The sequence below is a fragment of the Parasteatoda tepidariorum genome, chromosome 1 (genome assembly GCF_982258835.1).
Source record: "Parasteatoda tepidariorum strain Cologne lab strain chromosome 1, Ptep-v5.0, whole genome shotgun sequence".
Classification (NCBI taxonomy): Eukaryota; Metazoa; Arthropoda; class Arachnida; order Araneae; family Theridiidae; genus Parasteatoda; species Parasteatoda tepidariorum.
This window is the reverse complement of record NC_141755.1, coordinates 31,517,917-31,540,529: the sequence shown is the minus strand read 5'-3', so window position 1 is coordinate 31,540,529 and position 22,613 is coordinate 31,517,917. Positions and strand designations below refer to the sequence as shown.

General features: G+C 28.7%; 2 protein-coding genes across 3 annotated transcripts in view; one reads left to right on the top strand and one right to left on the bottom strand.

The window, feature by feature from the left end:
• The window catches only part of LOC107439633 (uncharacterized), a 63,111-nt gene extending 46,807 nt beyond the window's left edge, over nucleotides 1–16,304 (top strand). For both annotated transcript variants that reach the window (XM_016052298.4, XM_016052297.4), the window contains 11 exons: nucleotides 461–647; nucleotides 2,403–2,596; nucleotides 3,375–3,609; nucleotides 4,610–4,729; nucleotides 6,394–6,629; nucleotides 6,893–7,053; nucleotides 8,158–8,343; nucleotides 9,278–9,350; nucleotides 11,006–12,716; nucleotides 15,006–15,380; nucleotides 16,124–16,304. In XM_016052298.4, the coding sequence (XP_015907784.3) occupies nucleotides 461–647; nucleotides 2,403–2,596; nucleotides 3,375–3,609; nucleotides 4,610–4,729; nucleotides 6,394–6,629; nucleotides 6,893–7,053; nucleotides 8,158–8,343; nucleotides 9,278–9,350; nucleotides 11,006–12,716; nucleotides 15,006–15,380; nucleotides 16,124–16,127 (3,482 nt within the window). In that variant the 3' untranslated portion in view covers nucleotides 16,128–16,304. The remainder of the gene's footprint in view (nucleotides 1–460; nucleotides 648–2,402; nucleotides 2,597–3,374; nucleotides 3,610–4,609; nucleotides 4,730–6,393; nucleotides 6,630–6,892; nucleotides 7,054–8,157; nucleotides 8,344–9,277; nucleotides 9,351–11,005; nucleotides 12,717–15,005; nucleotides 15,381–16,123) is intronic.
• Nucleotides 16,305–21,690: 5,386 nt separating this feature from the next.
• Nucleotides 21,691–22,611, bottom strand: LOC122268966 (SCAN domain-containing protein 3-like). Its single transcript, XM_043040048.2, has one exon. It carries the CDS (start codon nucleotides 22,609–22,611, stop codon nucleotides 21,691–21,693), a length of 921 nt encoding a protein of 306 aa, XP_042895982.2.
• Between the last annotated feature and the right edge of the window lie 2 nt (nucleotides 22,612–22,613).

Below are 22,613 nucleotides of genomic sequence, written 5' to 3'. Positions count from 1 at the left end.
ATCGATCAAAAAGGCACCGATGTTGTTTTCATTTGTTTTTAATTATTTTACCAAAACAAAATATTTAGAATGTAACTGTTGTTTTATTCAAATAAAAGCTATTAAACGTGTTCTGACTTTATTTTGAAATATACATATGTGGTAAAGGATTAAGACATTTTATGTTTCATTTATTTTTCACTTGATTTGTCAAACTGAATTTTATTTATGCAAAAGAGTCTAATACCACCAAATAATAATAATTTTAAAAAAATTAGTTGTTACTGACTTGATTTTATTTTAACTTATGTTGATTTACTTGATTTGCAAAAGTGGGATTAAATCTATGAAGAAAAGTCTGAACCCTTTAAAAACGTTTTTTTTTTTTCAAATATTAACAATTTTATTAGATAAAGTATAAAAAGAAATATTTATATATTAGTATCATTGCATTATTGTTAATTAAAACTTAAACTTTTAGGCACTGTTATTGAAAGTGAGGTCTCTGCGCAATCTAAATCTGCAACTTCTTCTCAAAATAATTCTGTAAAGGCAGCACCCATTCTCTCTCAACCTGATTCTAAGCCAAGCAGTTTACACTCGCATGTATCAAATCATTCAATTGAGCAAGCAGCTCAGGGTCTGAAGAAGATTGAAGCCAGTAAGAGGTTAGTTAAGATAATGCTTTCCCAAACTACCTAATATCCCCCTTTTATTATTTTTGATTCAATACGTAATTGCTTATTTTGTTTTTATTATTAAAAAATTTTTTCTATTTTACTACATTTTAATACAATTTAAAACAAATTTTATAATTTTAAAAAATATGTTTCTTTTTCTGTTTTTGATACTTAAAACATTACTCAATAAGTCTTTGGTTTAAGAAAAACAACAAATGAGAGTGATGCATTCATTCCAACAACCCTCTAACTTTTTGATGCCTTTTTTGTGGAACGAATCATCTTAGCTCTCAAAATAGACCTCAGTTTTAGCAATAACTTCTTTACTTAAGCAAAATTCTTTTTCCTGAAGCATCTTTTTGAGGTTTGCAAAAAGCCAGTAGTGTCTAGGGGGTCCAAATCTGTAGAGTATGGTGGGTGGGGAAGTAATTAATAGCGTAATTCATTCAATTTAACCATTGCTGGTCAACAGTTAATTTCCCAAGGGCAGAATCTTTATAATGCTTAATCAATAGGTGAAATTCTATTTTTATCCATTGTTTTAAAAAATACAAAATTAGGGTCACTGAAATCACTTGTAACCTCTATACTAATAATCAGAATGTTATGTAGTTATGACTATTACTGTTTGAAAGTTGCTGCGATCCAGAAGTCATATGGTTCTGTTTGCAGTGGTGCCATTTATGTGTTAGGCCAGAGACTTATTAAGTAGTTTGTGACAAACTCATTAAGTTAATTGATTTATGTTGATTTCTTAAAAGTAGCCAAAAAAAGGTATTTTACGAACCTTTATCAAAAATTTATGATAATAAATTTATATATAATAATTACCATGACCAGATCTTTTTGAACTGTAATATTACCTTTGTACTATACAGTCCTAAATATATCCAACTAGCACAAGCATTAATAGAAAAACAGTAAGCTATTCACCATCTATCCTAAAAAACAAACCCTACCAGAAGTCTTGAGGTCCTATTCTGACGTCATAGCATTGACGTGACTATTTCTTTATTTTTTTGGCATTCGGGATTTGTTTGTATATATTTGGAATACTGTTTGTATATACTGGAATACTGTTTGTATAACTGGTTTGTTTGTATATATTGGAATTTAATTTTCGTGTTTGCAAAAAATTTTGTTAAAAAGCGTGGAAATGTGAATTACGCAATTTAGTTTATGCTAGCAGAAATTCTTCAACCTGAATCTTCGACCGGAAGTTGAAACAACCTCTACAAATACTGCCCTCTACCTTGGATAACATGATGCACAGTCGGGAAAAAAATGTATGGAGTTCTAAAAATATTCAACTAACAAACTTGAATAGAAAAACAGAGCAATGAGATTAAGAAAAAATTTTAAAAATTGTGGCAATTTTTTGTAAAAATTAGTTTTTTTGTATTTTGTATTTATGTTTGCTTTGTTGATGTGTGGTTGATGTTTCAAATAAATGTTGTTTTCTAAAAACTGTCTCTTCAGTGCAATTGGATTCAGTACAGTACCAAGCAAATTGAGTAAGATATAAATGTTTTAAGTATGATTAAACTCCAATGAGAAAATCATTTTTTTCATTATTGAACAAAACTACTTGTACAAAAATGTCTTCTGCATCTTTGAGCAATTATTTAAAGCTATGAAAAATATGAAGAATGATAGTTTTGAGTTGTAATTGGATAAAATGTTTTTAATTGTTAAGTTATAATTAATCGTAATTTCTACCTAATTTGTGATTAATATTTAAAGGCATTTAGCCAAAAGAGAGCAGCGCTTATTCCAAAGAAGGAAAAATGCAGAGAAGCTATTACAGTGGCAGACTAAGCTTGACAGTGCAGAAATGGAAGTCAGAGAGTTTGAACTAAAAGCTGCTGAAATGGTGGACAGTAATAAAAAGAAAACTAAGTACTATGTATCTTCCTCATCATCAACAGCAGTTGAAGGTAAGTTAGATTCCTGATGTATATGCATTGTTTTTATACCCTTGTTGAATATATTGTAATTTGATCATTCTTTTTCTTTCTGAAATATCAAATATTTTTTCTAATTATTTTGGTAAGATGACCCACCAAGTACAAATAATATGAATTTGATTATAGTTAGTTAGTTATGAATCTGTCATTTCTTACCTAGTTTATTCTAAATCTGTAAAACAGAATTTCTTTTTTAAATTTTAAGCCTTTTAAGGGTGATAGGATGAAACCCATTCCACTTATTTTTGACAATAATATTATCCACTAAAAATGTAACTGTTTTTATCTCTTAAAAAACATACTTTTTAACCAACTATTTCAAATTTTGTAAAAGCAAGGAGAAAGCAGATTGCTTCATTTTAGAAGTGCATAAGCATTGCTCTAATGGCTTTTCTTGACTAAACTTTGGGTTCAAATTTTGCTGTCCCACTAAGATTTTTAAATCACATTTTACTCATTTAAAAATACTGCTTACTTAAAATGCATTGACTTATTAATTTCAGATAATTTTATGCATTTTAACCCTCAACATACCAAAAGATATAATTTTATTTTAACTTTCAGATTATACTAAACATAAACAATAAACTGTTAAAATGGATTGCATTTTGTAAAGCTGCATTTCGAGCATTATTGTTCTTTCTGGTAGAAATCTTTTTTTTTAATTGCCTTTTGTTAATAATATTTTTTAAAAATGTGTTGTTTTTTTCTTATAAAACCAACCTATTATTGTAATTTTAAATTTCAGTTAAAGACAAATCATCCATGGATAAAGAGGTTGAAAAGATATATGGCATTCAAAGCAGTTTAAGTGGGAGTGTCTCATCAGAAAAAGCGATTTCTGAAGTCATAACAAATGACCAAAGTGACTCTGTACCTGAGGAAAATCTAACTGCAGCAAATTCTTCTGGTGCTTCCGAAAGCAGCGTTGAGGAAAAAGTAACTGCAAAGGACAGTATTAATTCCAGTGCTGCTTCTCACAGGTACTCTTAAAAGTCATGAAGTACTAGATTACAAGTCTTCTTTGAAAATAATTTAAAGTATTATCAGGGATATATGTTAAAAATAATTCAAAACATATTATTCAGGGATACATATTAAAAATAATTCGAAACATATTATTCAGGGATACATGTTGAAAATAATTCAAAGCATATTATTCAAGGATACATGTTAAAAATAATTTAAAACATGTTATTCAGAGATATATTTAAAAAATAATTTAAAACTTGCTATTCTAAAAATGTCTAAAATATCTTCTTTACACGCTAAAAATATTTAAAACTTTGTTATTTGGGTATACATGTTAAAAATAATTTAAAATGTGTTCTTTAGGGATATAATGTAAAACGTGTTTTTCAAGGATACATGTTAGAATTAATTCAAAACATATTAATCAGGAATTCGTGATAAAAATAATTCAAAATTTGTTATTAAGTTACTAAGTTTGTTATTAAGTTGTACTTAAAATAATTTAAAACATGTTATTCAAGGATTAATATTAAAAATAATTCAAAACATATTAATCCGGGATACATGTTAAAAATAATTTAAAGTATGTTATTTAGGGACACATCTTAAAATAATTTATAACATGTTATTCAGTGATACATATTTAGAATAATTCAAAAATATTCAGGAATACATTTATGGATATTATTCTTTTTAAAACTGCTGAAAAATTCAATTTTCTGATTATTTTATTGCATCAGATGTTTATTTTCCATTTCTGACTTTACGGAACATTATCAAATAATGTTCTTGAAATTTTGCTTTCTAAAATGAGTTTGCATAAAAGAAATAATAGTAAAGAAAGTAGTATTCTGTAAGTGAAATCTTTATTTGTCAAAAAAAATATAAGATTGAATAAAGAAAAATCCTTAGTAAAGGTGGTAATCTTCTAAATATCTTTCAATCTTTCTAAAAATAAAAAGCAATTAACAGTTTTATTAACACCGATTATTTAATTAAACATTTTTATAGTTCAATTCAAGAAGAGGAGCAAATCGAAAGTGAAGCATCTTTGGTAAAAAGTGTCATTGAAACAGTTGAGAGTTCCCCCATTGAAGAAATTTCATCAAGTAATACGTCACCCAATTTTAAGTGAGTACATATAGTTCTTTATTATGATTTTATAAAGGAACATGTTTATATCATGCCTGCCTGTTTGCTGCACTTGAACAGACCTTGAGTCTCCACAATTTCAAGCTGCTATATTTTGAATACTTTTAATCGTGCGCAAGTGCAAATGGGATAAGCATATACTAAAAACACATTGGAAATCTAAATTGGTAGTTGTAGGTGACTAAAAATACTTAGGTACATATGCTCCATAAATTACCTTAAAATTAAAGCATAACTATTTACTTTCAATTTTTGAAAGAGTTGTCACACCTTCATTTCTGAAAACAATTAATAATTTTGTTATCATAATAATTGATAATTTTGTTTAAACAAAAAAATTTCCAGTGCAGCTTTTAAAATTTACCAATTATCTTAATTTTTTTGTTAAGCATTTACTTTCTTCAAAAATAAGAAGTTTAAACAGGATTTTGTTTGAACATAATATAAACTAACACATGTTTAATCATATAAAGACGAATTTTATTTAGCTTTAGTGGTTATTAGAATGGCTATACATGATTTTGTAATGTTTAGGTTACTAGAGTTTTAAAGGGAGAACAAAAAAGAAAAGAAAAAAATTTCAATATAATATTAAAATTTGAGCTAGCATTTCCTTTTGAAAGTTTAGAAATGAAGTTAGAATGTAAGATTTAAAATAATAGTAAAATGTTAATTTTTTGTAGAGTAGTATGTGAAAAAAAAACTTTTTTTTTAAAATTTAAACTATAAAAATAGGTTTTACAAAATCAGGGTTGCGACTATTTGCAACTATTATTGACCTGAGACAAATTTGACAAATTTTTTTGCTTCTCAAGGCTAAAAAAGCAACTATTTTCAGGAAAAAGAGACTATTAGGAGACTTTTCTGTTCTCCTAGCTATGTTTTTTTTAAGCAGAAATTGGGTTGGCAACCTGCAGCAGCTTCTTCTCAACACAAAATAAAAAAAAATTAATTGCAAATTTGAGTCATGTCTTTTTAATGCGCTCAATTTGAACAGATTCCATTGTAAATATATTTTGTTTCTCAATCGCCTTTTCAGCAGTTATTACTACGAAATTCTGCATGATTTTAGAAAACTCAATTTTTTATACGATATTACGATGTGAGAATTTCGAATTTGAATAATCACTTTTCTCAATATATGTATGTATATATATATTTTTTCTAAATCAATTATTAGTTAAACTGAAAATTTTTTAGAAAAAGTATGTTTTTTTTTTATAACAAAAACGTTTTTTTTAATGATTTCTAGTAATTAAAAGTATTTAATTTTCTGCACATATACTATTTTTTGATGTAAAAATTTAGTGCTAGAACACTAATGTTTTTATAAAAAGGATCATATTTGCCACCAACATGACTAAATTGATCATGGTATATGACAATTACATCATTTAATAAAATTTTAGTCATATTTTTGTTCGTATTTAGGCAACTACTGGGTAAAGATTAAATAGAGTAATATTAAGTAAAAAAAAAAGTATAAAAGGATTTTTCAAATTTTTCATTCTATTTTAGCCTTCAATCCTTATGATGATTTAATCAAAAATCAAATTAATGTTTGTTTGAATAGCAAAAAAAAAAAAAGCTCTTTGTAGTTGTTAACCCAGCTCATGACTGTTGCTTATTCATTTCTTGTTTAGGTCACCAGTCTCCAAAGCCTCATCTAACTCAGAAATATATTCTGAATCATTTGGATCTCTAGCAAGTCCAAAAGCATCCTCACCTCTTCCTACTTCTTCTGAAACTAAGCACACTTCACAGACATTAAATAATAAGAAAGATAAAGGCTTCAGCATTAGGTCTCCTCTCATTCCTCGCAGTATGAAAAGACACGATTCTAGTGGATCAGATGATTCATACACTATATCACATTCAGGTAATTTTTATACCTCCTGCTTCTTACATGTAAAGAGTTTGCTTTGTCGGCTGTTTTAAAGATTAAGAATTTTCCCTCAAAAAGTTAGCTGCACTATCAATTCAATTGAGCAATATTTAATTTTGGAAGTGGACTTAGTTTTCAATTCCCTTTTTTTATACAAGAGAGAAAGGGGACAGGAAACTAAGCAAAGATTATTATTGAAAAATTTATGTTAGCTAATCTAATGTTTTAAAATGTATTTTATTGCTTTTGTTTTATAGAAACTGCTTCTGATCAAAGTGACATTGAAGGTCGTATTCATGCTTTAACTGAGCAATTGAGGAGGCGTAGAGCTGAAGCTGAGAAGTTGAAGCGGGAACATAAGAAGAAGTACAGAGAGCAATTGAAAGAAAAAGAGCTTTCTCTTCAAAAACAACTTGAAGTATTACATAATTGAAACTTTCAATTTTTTTTTTAATATTAGTTTCAGATGATTTGGCATTTATTGTATTCATGAATTTTCTTGTTTATATTTCAGTTAGGTGTTATCTATTTTGTATTGTTCAATGTTTCTTCTAGATCAGAAAATTTTATGGATATAATATTCAAAACCAATTGCTACTTATAACATTTTTCCTTTTAAAACTGGATTTTCTATGTTTAAACCGAGTTAAAAGTGTAGCAGCTAGCGAATCATTGAACAGCATTTACCTTGCTATAGTTTCGTAAAAATACAATTAAATGTGTTAAGAAAAATTCACATTCTTCTGAAAATGTAAACAAATATAAGAGTGACAGTATTATTATTTAAAAGAAGTTTTTGTCTTTTTAAATTTAGTCTTCTGGATTTTATTCAGGTATTTTTGCATAGCAATTACTTTTCAATTATGAAATTGTTGAAATGTGGGCAGTGATTTTTTCCTCCTTCATAGGTGTGATGTGGGTATAATGATTTCAATCCTTTTGAAAATTCTGACATTTCTTATACAGAAACCCATTGTATTGGTGCTCAGGCTGTGGTAGCCCATTGCTCTCGTTGTATCTCGGTCAATTATAATATTCAGCATGTATAAAATATGATATAATGCTGAATGTCTCTCATCAACTAAAGGTTTGTTATTGGTTTAAAGAATAGTTATACATGGAAATTGATTAAGTCAAGTTTTATAATTAACTTTTTTTATTTGTACTTTTTATAAGATAAGCTAATTCTTATTGCAAATATTTTCCTATTCAAGTTCTCTGTGTTTATTTTTAAAAAAAAAATTTCTAATTGTTAGTTTATTATGAAATTAATCAATTAAAATTATAAGGCTTATAATATATGTTTTCATACAAATGGTTTGTTTTATTTATTTTTATAGTTTTATATATTGTTGAAAATATATAAATATAAAATTTTTAAATTTTCAACTTTTTAGTTTTTGTACTATGTTTTTATACAGTGACATGAAATGTTCTCAAAATAATTTGTAATTTAGTATAGATCAATGCATTTTCAATGTAGTTGTATTTTAGTTTTCAATAATATTCCTTTGTTTTTTAGGCATACAACCAGTATATAGAAAAAACAAAAAAGGAGCTGGAAAGTCAAGTAGAGTCTGTCTCGTCTCACAGCAATGATGTTTCAAGTGTCAAACCTCAAATTAAATGGCCTCGCTCAGATACTGCCATAGATTCTCACAGGTTGAGAAAACGAGCATCTGTGCCTTCAGATACAAGAGCTTTTGAGGTTATTATACAAATTCAATCTTTGTCTGTATTTAAATTTTGTTTTGTTAGCTGTATCTTTTTATATTATATACTACATTATATTATATACTAAATGAATATTATATACTAAAAATGATAGGCACTGCCTTGTTTAAAAATAATATTTGATATTCTTAACAAATGAGTTTATCAAAAGCATAAGTTTAAATTTTATTGCATGACTGAATATTAAAAATGTTACTTTGTACAGGAAATAGCTGGTTCGGATTCCGATTGTGTGATAAATTTAGTATATATTCAAGATACGAATGGAAATGATCCTTTCTTTCTTTCATGTGAATAGTCCAAAATAGATCCATTTGGAGAATTTAAAGGCAAAGTTTAAAAGGAGTAGAATAAAAAGAACTAACACCACTTGTAGAATAAATTTAAATTTTATTAAATATAACTTTTAATTAATGATAAATACACGTGATTTATCAATTTTAAACTTTTTAGTGCTTAGTTGTGACACTCTGGTGGTTTTGCAAATGAAGAAGTCTGAAAAATATTTGTTTTAGTTTGAAAAAAAGAAGAAGAAAAAATTATGGAAAAGAACTGATTTTAATATGTGGGGAAGAAAGTCAAGTTTAAAAGTTAATTTCTGCATGCAGAACTATTAGGGGATAAACAAAATTAGTGTTTTCAGTAATTAAGAATATTATTGCACTAAGTGCTACTAATTTTGTTTACAAAAAAATTCTAAATTGCTTTCATCGCCTGCAACTTTGATCATTTTTATTTTGACACTATTTGGCAAAAGGTTACTTTATTTAAAATGAGAAATCACAATTTTACTTGTGTCACTTTAAGGTATGCTCTGCTTATTGTAATGTCTTTATTGTTTTCTTGAAATGCCACCTTTTCTTACAAAATTATTATGAATTATTGAAGTCTTTATTTATTGCTTTCAGTCAAAGAAAATTGCTGACACCTTGAGCAGTCCAGAATCAAAAGATTCTAGTATTAGCTTTTCATATAAAAATGGTAATCCTTTGTTTTTATTTATTTGTCTGTCTGTCTAAATATGCACAAATGAAAAAAAATGCAAATAACAAGTACAAGCATCAGATGATGATTATATGTTGACATTAAATTTAATATACAGTAGAGTCTCCCAACAATAAAGTACCTCTACATTAAATTTCTTCCTCCACTAACTTTTTAATAGGAATGTATACCTCTCGTGCATATAGGCCTCATATGAGAGCATATATATTTTTGCTTCATAATGCTTTTCTTAATATTTTATAACCGGCGTTGAACAGCTGACTAAATTCTGTGTTTATAACCTCCATTATTCAACTCTGCAGCCTTGTAATTTTGAACCCAACCCAAAAGACAAGGAAGCTCCTATATCAAGCATTGGGACAAACTATTCTTCGTGGAGGACTTTTCATTGGAACTAACCCACATATACGTTACATGGAGAGGAATAATTCCCACAGTTAGCCCGATGGCAAGGGGATACTAACCTATGATCATAATGTTATTCAGATTCTCATTTAAACTGTAATTTGTATATAATCATCCTTTGGAGACTCCAAACACTTCTTCAAAATCACAACAGGTGGCAGGTCATTCAAGATGTTGTTATCGTATTGTTGTTGTATATGATCTCTTTGTGAATTGATAGACGAGTCAAGAAAGAAGTGAAAATTTAATATTTTATTGATTAATTTTGCAGGGTATATTACATTATTAGAATGGTTGATATTATTTAATATCTTCATATACCTTATAAATGAAGTTTGAATATGCAGTTTTTAAATGATTAAAAATATATTGATAAGAATACCACAAAAGTATATATCCTCACTTGGACAGGATGGCATCAATTTTTGACTATACATAACAAAAATTTCTAGTAATAATAAATTTTTACACAAAAATCCTGAGATACTAAATGAATTTATGGCATATCTAAAGATTTTTTAACTCAAATGAAAAATTTGTGCTCAAGAAGGTTAATAGCATTCAAAATATTATCCTTTATAACGAAGTAGTTGTAGAAGTTATAATGAATTTTTCAGAAAATTATCTTTTCAAAATGATTTTTTAAAAGTTTCTGTTGTAGGTTGTACTTTTCCTATATAAATTACCCTCTTTATGATGAAAAACCACAGTTTGCTCTTCCCTGCTGCATGAAAAATTTATTAAAATTAAGATAAATAAATTGTAAAAATACTTTTTATTTTGTTTGTTTATTATCTAATCTATAGTAAAACTTGATATCATGAGTGAAATAAACTTAGCATGTTTATATTAATTATTTCAAAAAATGATATTATGTGTGGGAAGAACGGTTTGTGTCTATTTTTCATAAAAATAGGTATTGGATCGCCACCACATAATCGTTTTTTCTCTGTATCTAATTTTATAGACACAAACCTTTCTCCCTCCCCTCCCCCTTGGAAGTGGTTCGATTTTATAGACATACAAATCAAACCACTGTCTTTGGAAAAATAGTTTAAATATGTATTTAGAGAACTTTAAAAATTAATATTTTTAATTTAAAAACACAGAAAAATGAATTAAAACATATTTGCCAACCTAAGAATATCTTGTGTACATTGATTATTTATGTTTTATTGCTATATTTGCTCTATTGCTTTAGTAAAAGTGATTTTTTTTTATTTTAGAAAAAGATACCAGCAATAAATTAAGTTCAAATGAAAAAACTAAAGCCACTGAAACCTATGATGATATCAGTATGAAATCGATATTGAATGATAAAACTGAACAACTAAAGCTAACTGCAGATAATTCTTCAGTCAATTCAGAAGAAATATTAACAGATGCAGAAAATAACAATAATAAGATAACACTTGATAGTAAAGACCCTTCTAGTTCAAGCAATGAATTGTTTCAGAAATCACATTCAATTACTGAAAAACAAGATGAAATTGAATCACATGACAGCTCTGCAATTTCAGTCATAACAGATGAATCCATCCCAGAAAAAGATGCTTCAGCAAGTGAAACTGAATCAAAATCATCTTATCCCTCAGATTCATTTGTTTCTGATTCTAGCTACTCAAAGTCAGACAATGAGCCTGATAGTAAAGGGACAGAAAAAACTTCATCTAAATCTCAAAAAGATCAGTCTTCATCTGGTGACGAAGTCAGCACTGCGAAATTTTCTGAAAAAACCGAAGAAGAGCCACAAGAATTTTCTGAAAAGAGTAGCAATAGCGATGCCACTCCTCGCGTGGAAGACGAAGAATCAGAAATCGAATATCAGTCAGAAATTTCTTCCGTATCCGTAACTGAATCTGTTAAAGAGAACGTTGAAGTCAAGAGCAGTGAATGCGAGGGTAGTGAAGGTTGCAGCAAAAGTCCATCTAAGACAAGTGATGTTAAAGTTGCATTGTTGTCAGAAAATCAATCGGACAGTATACTGTTAAAAGATGTCAATAACGACTCCGCTATCGCAACGTTTGATTTTAATCAGCAAAACTTGGAGGAAACGTCCCAATCAGAAATGTTTGTAACGAACATTGTTAACTACCTGTATTGCAACATTTTTGATGATAGTATCAAAGCTGTTTTGAGTCTATTTCACAAGGATGGTATTCTTAAAAAAGATACAAAACAACAGTTCAGAATAACAAGCTCAGAAAGGAGTAGTTATGTTAAAGGAGATACTGACCAAGGGCCAGTATCAGAAAAAAATGTGGAAGAAATATCAGCTCATTTGTTAGACATGTGTCTTCAGGATTCTATATCAACAATATTAAAAATTACTGCAAAATATAAAACATCATCAGGGTATGAGAATGTTAAATTGAAAAATAGTGAAAATTATCCCGATGTAAAATCTAACTCAATAACTCCTTCAAAGTCTAATGCGCTGAAAAATGAAAATTCTATTTTCCAAAAGCAAAATGTTCTTCCTGAAGAAACAGAAATAAGCATTTTCAAGAAAGAAATAGATTGGTTTGATGATACTTTTATGATGCCACAAGCTGACCACTCTCAATTAGAGCAACAGTTAATGATACAACAGTATCCATTTTACTACCGCAAAATTCCAAACAAGCCACCACCGCCTTACACTCCTCCCACTGCTGTCTTCAATGCTCAAGCTGCTTTACAATTGGCCCTTAAACGTGAAAAAGCAGCTGCTCAGAATGATCCTGTAGCCCATGTTACCAAAAATATTGACTTCATCATGGAGCACGTAACTGATCTGTTTATAGCTGCTAAAAAGCAAGGAAGCCTACTAACAGACATAAAGGATCCTAATTTTAATGCTGTGATAGAAAAGTTAGGGCTTACAATCCCTTGTCAAATCACATTTTTAGACTTGATTTTTGACGCTTCTAAAGAAATTTTGCTGGATTTATATCAGTAAGTAAAGAACTTTCTATAGTTTTCACCTAAGAAATAAGCTCTAAAGATTTAGGCTGTTAAAGTTATGCATCATAACAGTTTATTTAGAAATCCTTAATAATAAAGTACATTTGATTTTATTAAAATCGAAAGGATCAGAAAAAAATCTGAAATATTCATAAATTGTGTCCATTGTTCACGGAGTAACCCTTGAAAACCATGAAGCACTCCAAACTGCAACTTTTCTGCTAAGATGATCTCATATATTTTATATCAGATTTAGGTCTGGAGATCTGCATGGCCAACCCATCTAGCAAATATGGTCTCAATCCACAAAATTCATAACATGATGATGAATTAGAGTGCATGATCTAACTATATGATCACATACCTTCATTCATTAACAATTTTCATCTCGACAAAAGCATGCCTTTGTCTCATATTCTGCGTTAAAATTGATTGAAAACTCAAATTTTTTTAAACTTGTTTATTTAATTTTAAAAAATAATAATCAATTGCAATCAATAACAATTTTCACTTTGTGTTTACAGGTGTAAAAATTATAAAATGAAAATAATAATCTTATACTAAATAAGTCGCTGGAAACATTACTATAATATTGAAAAACTTAGTGTAGAGGACGAGTTATCTTGTCTCAAACGCACGGCCAATATTCCTGGAAGAGTTAGCTCGTCATTTGCAATGAAAGAGTTAAAATTAAATCAAAATTAACTGAATCTCTAATAAAGCGAACATCAAGCTCTAGTAACACTTTTCTACACTCACTCCTCTCTCTTTCAAAGATATGGGGCTTAGTGCAGCATCATTGTTCAACCAGATCACCACAGTTGAATACAATGAATGTATTTTGGACTATCGTTGCAAACAATTTGCTATTCTTTCTGAGTTCCCCGATATAGTCACTACCTGAGCCGAAACAAGTAATACTCTATTTCAGTGTCTGACCCCACAACTTAACTGGCAGCATGGGAAGTCAGTACCGATATATTGCATTTAGGGCTAGAACCCATTTATTTAAACGTTTCTGCGATTTTCTACATAAAACTGTAATGCACAATTTTTTTCTGCCAACATTTTTATGATTCATTTTTTTTCCTAATGAAAATCATAGTTTTTTTTGAATTTCTTTCTATATTCATTATCAAATTATACAGGGGAAAAAAAGGTTGTAATTTTCCTTAAATTTAGTGGCTAGTGTATTTCAAAAGGTGAGTGATTCAATTATATGAAATTCAAATTTAAAATTATCAACGGTTTCTAAATTTAAAATTTTTATTGAAAACTCTAGGCATTGAGCAAAGAATCTGTATGATTCAGAATTTTGAATGAAATGAATTCAAATTATCCACATTTGACTGCATTTATAAAATAACCATAGCGTAAAATCTTGAGATGCTTAATTAATAGTATGTATTTCACATTTTTGAGATTTAAAAATGTATATTTTGTTGACAACAAAAAAAATTTACACTTTTATTTGTATTGGTCATGTCAGTAATTTTTTTTATGACACTGTATTTATTTAAAAACGCTTTTTACGTAACATTTATTCATATTTATTACTATATATTTATTATTATTTGGGGGTAAAATTTTGAAACATTGTTGTAGATGGAAAATAATTAAGACACATTTTTAAATGCATGTAATTGAAATGTTTTACTTATGTTTTATCCATAAACTTCTAATATTTTGTAAAGAAGTTTGGTTTTTACAAAACTACTATTACATAAGGTCTCTTGGATATGTATTAACACTCACAAAAAATTCATTTTCAAGTATTAGAAATAAAAATAAGAAAGTCATTTATGCTTTATAATTCTTAAAATCAATATTTCCCCTTAAATATCACATGTATAAATATTACATTCGTTTGTTTTGTGAAGAAGTAATTTTTTTTAATGATGGTGCTATGAAACTGTTATAAATAATTCATGTTATAAGCTATGTTTATTTTTCTTTTATGTTCCATTGTAAGCAAAAATCCCATTTATTATTTCCCACAGTTTTAAAGCACATACTTTCCTGAATGTTGGCAACCTGAAATTCAATATACAAAATTTGTTCACGAGTGTGAAATAATTATATAACTCTAAATTTACCATCAGTGGATGCTAAATTTTGACATTTGCGAAGTAGTGACTTTTAACAAAAATTGTGGACATTTGCCAAATTTCAGATTTCAATAATCATTAACATAGTTATTTATTACTTTGAATGTTAACTCAATGTTATGTATTATGCAGTTAGGGCAATTTCATCACAATTATTTTAATATCTTTTTAGAGAAATAGAAGAAGTGCCTCAACCCTGGCTTAAGCCAAAAAGATTAACTCCAAAGCCTCCTTTCCCATGTGATAAAGATAAAATATTGCCTGTACTTCAGAAAGAAGTAGAAAAAACTTTTAAGCTTTTACCAAAAGATCAAACAAATGTGTGGCAAAGAAAGCGGCCTACATGGTCTACTTTGAAACTTGGTCGCAAGAAGAGAGATTTTGTGGATACCATTTTAATTAGTGAGATTAAAGATGAAGAACCCGACTGGATAAATTACGATCAAGATGAAGTGACGGTCAAATTCCAAATAGCTGATTCCATATTTGATCAATTGATTGATGATACAGTTACTACTTTGAGAAAACTAGAGGAAAGTATGAACAGGTAAACATTTTGCTTTCCTTGATTTGAAATTTGCATGTCATATTATTCTTAATTCAAACTTTTATAGATAGTGTTTTAAACATAAATTAACACTAAACAAACATAAAAATAAACATCAATTAACACTAGAACTCTATTTAGTCTATTTGGGGTTTTAAAAAAACAGTGCTAGTTTATTAGTTGCTTATCATATTAGGCTATATTTTAAAAAACATGTTGATATCAAAACGAATATGTTAACTACAGAATGAACTATGGGGGAAAGGGATTTTATAAAGGAAAATTCTTAAAAGTATTTTTAGGAACCTTAAAAAAGTACTTTTAAAAAATTGACTGCATACCTTGGATTTGATTTTCTGCCAGATCTCACTAAGATATTATCTGAATCACAACAATATTTTCGACTAGATGTTTTAAATGTTTATTTTATATAAAAAGAAAATAAAAGTTGCATCAAAACAGATTTATGATTATACAGAATATATCCCCCCCCCCAAAGAGTTAAACTTAGAAGCAGAATGGTTGAATACATTAAAATGTATTTACAACTTATGGCTCTTACAATCAGACAATATTTTCTAAAGAAATCAAAATGAAGGCTTCTCTATTTTGCTGGTAAGGTGGTTTATTATCCAAGTTGAAAAAGCAACTTTTTTATAGTTTCTCTGTGCTTATTCACACACTTTAATGATTGTAATAATACTTGTAAGTTCAATGTACTAAATGCATTTTATTTATTTTAGGTAGCTAGAAAATTACTATCACAGTATAAGCCCCTTCAACTAAGGTTCCTACATATGTAAATACACACAATGCATTTATGAGTATATTTTTTTAACAATGTAGATAAACTGAATGAATGTAATAAGTGAATAGATTTGTGTTGTAAAACATGTAAATAAAATAAATTTTCAATTTTATTCACTTGGATTTAAGTATGAATAAAAGATCATAACTGTAAAATAATATTGACCTCTTGAGAATATTGATATGTCTGTAAAAAACATCAATTTTGAAAGCCACATAACATCCAACAACTGTGGGTATTGTTCAATTTTCCTCTCATTTTGCAGAAACAGTCTGATTTCTTCCAAGCAATCAACAAATCTTTGAAGTACGTTCCCGCGGCTCAACCAGCGAACATTATAATATATCAGTAAGCCATTATACACCGAGTTGACTTCATCCAGCAGAGCATCAAACTTTCGCTTATTTAAAGCTTGCGAGGAAATGAGGTTGACTATTTTTGTGACTACCGTCATTACATCATCAAGAGATGTTAAACCACTCTTAGCACACGAGGCTTGTTGGTAAATGAGGCAGTGGAATTCAAGAATCGAGTGCCCGACGTATGTTTGAAATAAACTTATGGAACAATTTTGGCTACATCACTGTCCATACTTGGAAGTTCCTACCTGAGTTTAACCCCATAATTATCTGCAGGTGTGTGAGGCCCACCTGCCTCACACACCTGCTCACACTCCTATCAGCAAATGTTTCTACCTAGCATAAAAATTTTAAGCATGTGCGCCAGAATAGCGAAATAAAGCCAAATCTAGATGGATGAAACTGTTGTCCGCCTTCTTATGAATGACGCGTAAAATAGTCGTCTTCAATGATTTGTAGTTACAAAAATGTTGCAGCTAAGAACATGCACAAAAAAAAATGGCGATGCCGAATAAAAACAAGTACCACCGTCAAAATATCTATACATAAAAAATATGTGTGTGTGTGTGTGTTTTTTTTTAAATTTAGAACTACAATGTAAAAATTTTTTTGACAATTAAAAATTTTCTTCATACATTTCTAATATGATTAATTATTAATCTTGTTCAAATGTTTATATTTATTCTAAATATAAAAAGTAAACAATCTCTCTTTTTTAACGCGGTAATTCATCTTTCCTGAAAATTAAAATTACATCAATATTGTTTTATAATGAAATATTCTACCACAATCATGTTTACTAATTAATTACAATTATATATTTTTTCAATGCAATTCTGTACACTGATAATGTTTTTAAAACACAATATTTTACTGTCAAATTTAAACAAAGTCATATTGTATAAAGTCGAGTAATTTAAAAAATTAAGTAATAGTAAAAGTCTAGTAAATTATTGTTCCAATTGAGATTGGAATAAACATTTTTAACATAATAATTTTATGCTGATTGAACTAATATTTTTAAAATATTAATCTTATTAACTATGTTTTATCTTCGCTAAAGTATGTAAACAACATGCAATTCGTCTTACATTTTTACGAAATCAACATAACTATAGTTTTTAAAGAACTTCAAATAAAACAGTAATTTTTTTGTTAATTATTTGGAGGTTCATTACACTATCGCTTCGTTTAACAACTCCTATACATCTACCTCAATCATTTTAGCTCTGTTTCTTCCTGAAAATCAATTTAAAAAGAAGATTTTGTTTTTAAAATTCTAGTTACTCTTTTAAGCACATTTTGTTAAGATTTAATTTTATTTGTTACAAATTTATAAATGTAGCTTTCATATACCTTTAAAAATTAGAAAATTTTTAAATTTCTTTTGAACCACTTATGTTTTTAAAAGTTTCGATAAAAATATCAACTTTTAACAGCATCAAATCAGTGTTTTATTAAAATGTTTCAGTTTTCGTAGCTTTTGACATGAAGTCAAGTGTTAGTACTCGCGTCCAAAATGAAAATTTCGAGAAAAAGAAGAAGAAAAATTAGAAAAAAAAGAATGGTTTAGTAGGAATTATTCAACGTAAAAGAAGTTTAAGAAATGGCGAAAAAGCGCATAATGCAGTTATAACTTTTTGAACAGATTGAAATTGTCCTCTATAATTTCAGTTACGCAAATAAATATATATATATATATATATATATATATATATATATATATATATATATATATATATATACACACACTTCAGCAGTGGACTGATCGTAAAGACGTTACTAGAGAATTGAAGTCAAACAGCACTTGCTGCTGTCAGCAAGCGGGTGGGTGACCATTTTGATCAGCTTGCGTAAGGACCGAGGGTGCGCGGTATCGGTCCTCGTTAAACTCTTCTACTGTAAAGTGCTCGACTTCGAGCGCAGGTCGTCGGGCTAGCAAAGCACGGGAGCATATATATATGCATACTATTCGCAAGAATTTCCTAAAGGATTATTTTGTAACTTTAGAGTTGTTTATTTCACTCGATATTTAGCACTAAGCAATAAAATTTATAGCTTTCAGAGATTTTAGAAACCTATAACAAGTTTTTTAACACCCTATGCCAGAAAATCAAGCAATAAGCTTGGAACTTGTACCAATAACTTAAGTTGTTGTTTTTAGTAACTGCATAGCATTTCGTAAACCTAGCGTAAATATTAATGGAGCTATGAAGGTTTTCTTTTTATTAAAAAAAAGATAATTTTTTGTTTTTTGGTCTTTTGCTATAACTTTAAAAATATTCTATGGAATTAAACAAACTTTTTGTTGCAATTCAAAATTAATTACAACAGTAATTAATAACTATACAGTAATTAATATAGTTATTAATTAATGTTGTTATTAATAACAGTATTAATAACAACATTAATTAATAACTATATATTTAAAATTTTAAAAAAAATTGCAAGCAACTGCGTAAGATATGAGTATTTCAAGAAGTTCTTTTACGCTCGGTACGCTAAAAATGAATAAAAAAATCTCATACAATAAAAATGAATTTAAAAAAAATTGATCTGATTTTAAAAATTCAATAAGTTTCAAGCAATTCAGGCCTCGTAGTCCATCAAAAAATAAATAAAGAAGATCGCGTCATTTTTTTTTAAACAGTATACATATGCCATACTATTTTTAAAAATGGCAAACGCTCAACTATATATATATATATATATATATATATATATATATACAGTCAATTAGCTATAACTCGAAGTACGATAACTCGAATATTACTATAACTCGATTTTTTTATGAGGTCCCGACCGTTTTATCTTCTATTTCATGTTAATTATTCTCGATTACTCGAATTTTACTCCCTTTAACTCGATTTTTTTGGATCTTTTAAAGCAAGAAAAAAAAAAACCTTGGAGCTGATATCTTGCCCCTTTCTTTGCAAAACACACACAATGTCTTTCGCACTCTTCATGGAGAAGCTAAAGCTGTCCCTCTTGAAGTATGTGAACAGAGGTTAAATGAAACGTTACCAAATTTACTTCAAGGATACAGTGAAAATGATGTATTCAATATTGATGAAATGGGTTTATTTTTTAAATGTCTTCCAAATAAGACTATGATGTTTAAGGATGAAAACTGCTCAGGGGGGCAAAATGTGCAAGGAACGTTTGACTGTCCTAGTTGAACGAAATGCGTCTAGGACAGAGAAATTGCCCTTACTTGTTATCGGTAAATACCGAAATCCCCGATGTTTCAAGAATGTAAAAACGTATCCTTTGGATTGCAAATCTAACAAAAAGTTTTGGATGACATCAGTTTTATTTGAAGACTATGTAAGAAAATTGGATCGGAAATTCTTCGCGAAAAAAAAGAAAAGTGATTCTCTTAATGGATAAATGCACAGCGCATAGTGATCTACCTAATTTGAAAGCCGTAAACTTGCAGTTTCTCCCGCCAAACACAACAGCAAAGTTGCAGCCGATGGACCAGGGTATCATAAAGTGCTTCAAACAGTCTTATCGTAAATGGCTTGTCAAAGAAATGATCTTAAATATTGTAAGCATTTAGAAGATTTGTAATTAATAAGAATTAATTAAATAATCCGACAATATTTTGAAAGTCCAAAACCGAAACTAACGGTAAGTCGAACTTCCGATATGTCGAAGTTTTTCGTCAGTCCTATCAGATTCGAGTTATCGCGAATTCACTGTATATATATATATATATATATATATATATATATATATATATATATATATATATATATATATATATAAAATAAAAATATATATAATATTTTTCATTTCAAAATTATTTTATTTGGATCGTCGTAAAGTCTCAAAACTTTCTAGTGCATTTTAAATAATGGAGTACTGAACAATTCCTAATAGCTTAATATCAATATATATATTAATATATTTGAACGTTGTATTGAAAGCATAAATAGCATAAGTTAGTCAATAATTTTTCATTATAACAATCATATTTGTTTGAGATTTTTGATCTAGTAAGGATTTTTAATCTTTAAGTAATTTTAAAGTTATTTTTTAATTATCTTAATGAAAAAAAACAGAGAAATAAAAAGAAAACAAATAGTAATTTATTAAACGATTTCCTAATTCGCCATTTAAAAATTCCTTGATAAAATTTCTGTGGTGAGTTTGTTGCTAGATTGGTTGAAAATAATAAATAAATATATGAACTTGAATTCATCATCTTAAAAATTTAAACGTGTAAAATTTTTAATTAAACGATGAAATTTTCATTATTAATTGAAATAAAAAGACGTTGAATTGAAAATCTTTATTTTTCTGTTCTTTGATTCCAAATCAATTATATTTAAAATCCGTGTTTACTTTGGTAGATTATAGTGGTCATCTGAACGTTCACAAAATTCATAAATATCAAAGCAAGATGCTAAGAGTTGGGAAAAATCACGACAGTCTTGTTTAGCTTAAAATCTGGAATATCATTAAATTGAAAATTTCTACTGAACAATTATTTTATAAAAGAACTTTTTTTAGATTTTGTATTTTTTACTAAACGTGCGCTTTCGTAAAAAAATAAACATTGACTGCGAGCATAAAATACCTTCTAAAAAATTTTGTTAAAATTCCCACATATTGATTAGATTGGTATGTTCATGATAAATGAAAAACGATTATCTAACAATTGATAATCACATATTGCAATTCAACAGTTCTGTCTCGCTTTCAGGCCTGATATAGAACAAACAATATAAAGTTGTTGTAGAGGTTGAACTGGATTTTCTTTCACTCTTTTTTTTAACTCGTTGACAAAAGAAAATTTTTTTATCCTTGATGTGTCCGGGGGGTGCATATGTGTATTAAGGACGCCCTTGTATTGATCATTTCGGGTGTAAAGTCTTGCTCTACACCCGTTTTCTTTTCTGATACAAGACCAAGCTGTCTTGCTCTTCAATTCCGCATGAAAATAATAGAGGTACTTTTCATGTTCAAGGATTCTTTTTTCAAATTTTGAACTATGAAAAACTATCTCCAACTTGATTGCTAAAAATTCTATATTGACAACACGAGGTGGTACAATCTTTTGGGGTTGCTGAAGAGATTTTACAAATGCCCATCGCCAAATGTTTGGCGATGGACATTTGTTAAAATTTAAGAGTCCCTACTTCAAAGATCTATTCATAACAATACATTTTCCCCTTTGACACATTGATGGATCATATCTATTGTTATGACCCTCTACCCCACCTTCAGGTTGGAAAATCCTAGGATGGACAGAGCACAGCCCACAATTTTTTTTGCCCACTATACTTGGAGCACCATCAGTTGTTGCCGAAACAATTATTTTCAAATCCATCTCTTTCTCAATAAGTAAATTTTTAACAGCCGTACAAATATCTGTGCCCTTTGTAGTTGTTAGCAACGATGTTATCGCAATTAATTCTTCCTTAATGACGTTTCCTACACAATATCGTGCAATAACAGCTAAATGTGCAGATTTAGTGATGTCAGTGCTTTCGTCAAGACATAGCGATATAAAAAGAGCGGAGTTAATGTCAATTTTTTGTTGATCTGTTACATTTCCAGCCAATTTTAATATTCTTTCGTTTATTATATTTCTAGATAGAGGGGTATCTTTGATGCGCTGAATTATCTTATCTTTGTTATCAAAATCATCAAAAAGTGAGAGCGCGCATGCTAGCCAGGCTTCCTTCAAAAACTCTCCCTCTTGTAAAGGTTTACTATGCCGAGCAATGATATTTGCAGCCGAGTAACTTGCCGCACTCGTATGACAATTTTTGCCAACATATTTAATCATAGAAGTGGACTGTTTATTTCTGTCTTTCATTGCACTTGCAATTATTTCCTTTTGCTCTGGTTCGCTTTTTTGACTAACGAATTTGTGATTTGTTTCAAAATGCCGTTTTACAGACGATGTTCTACATACCACTGTTCCAGAACATAAAACACACACTGCTTTGTCGCCTTTACTAATCATGCCATATTTTTCTGTCCACCAAGTTTGAAATTGTCTGATATGCTTACTAATTTGCACTTTTGTTTCCCTTGCTGAACTAGCCATGT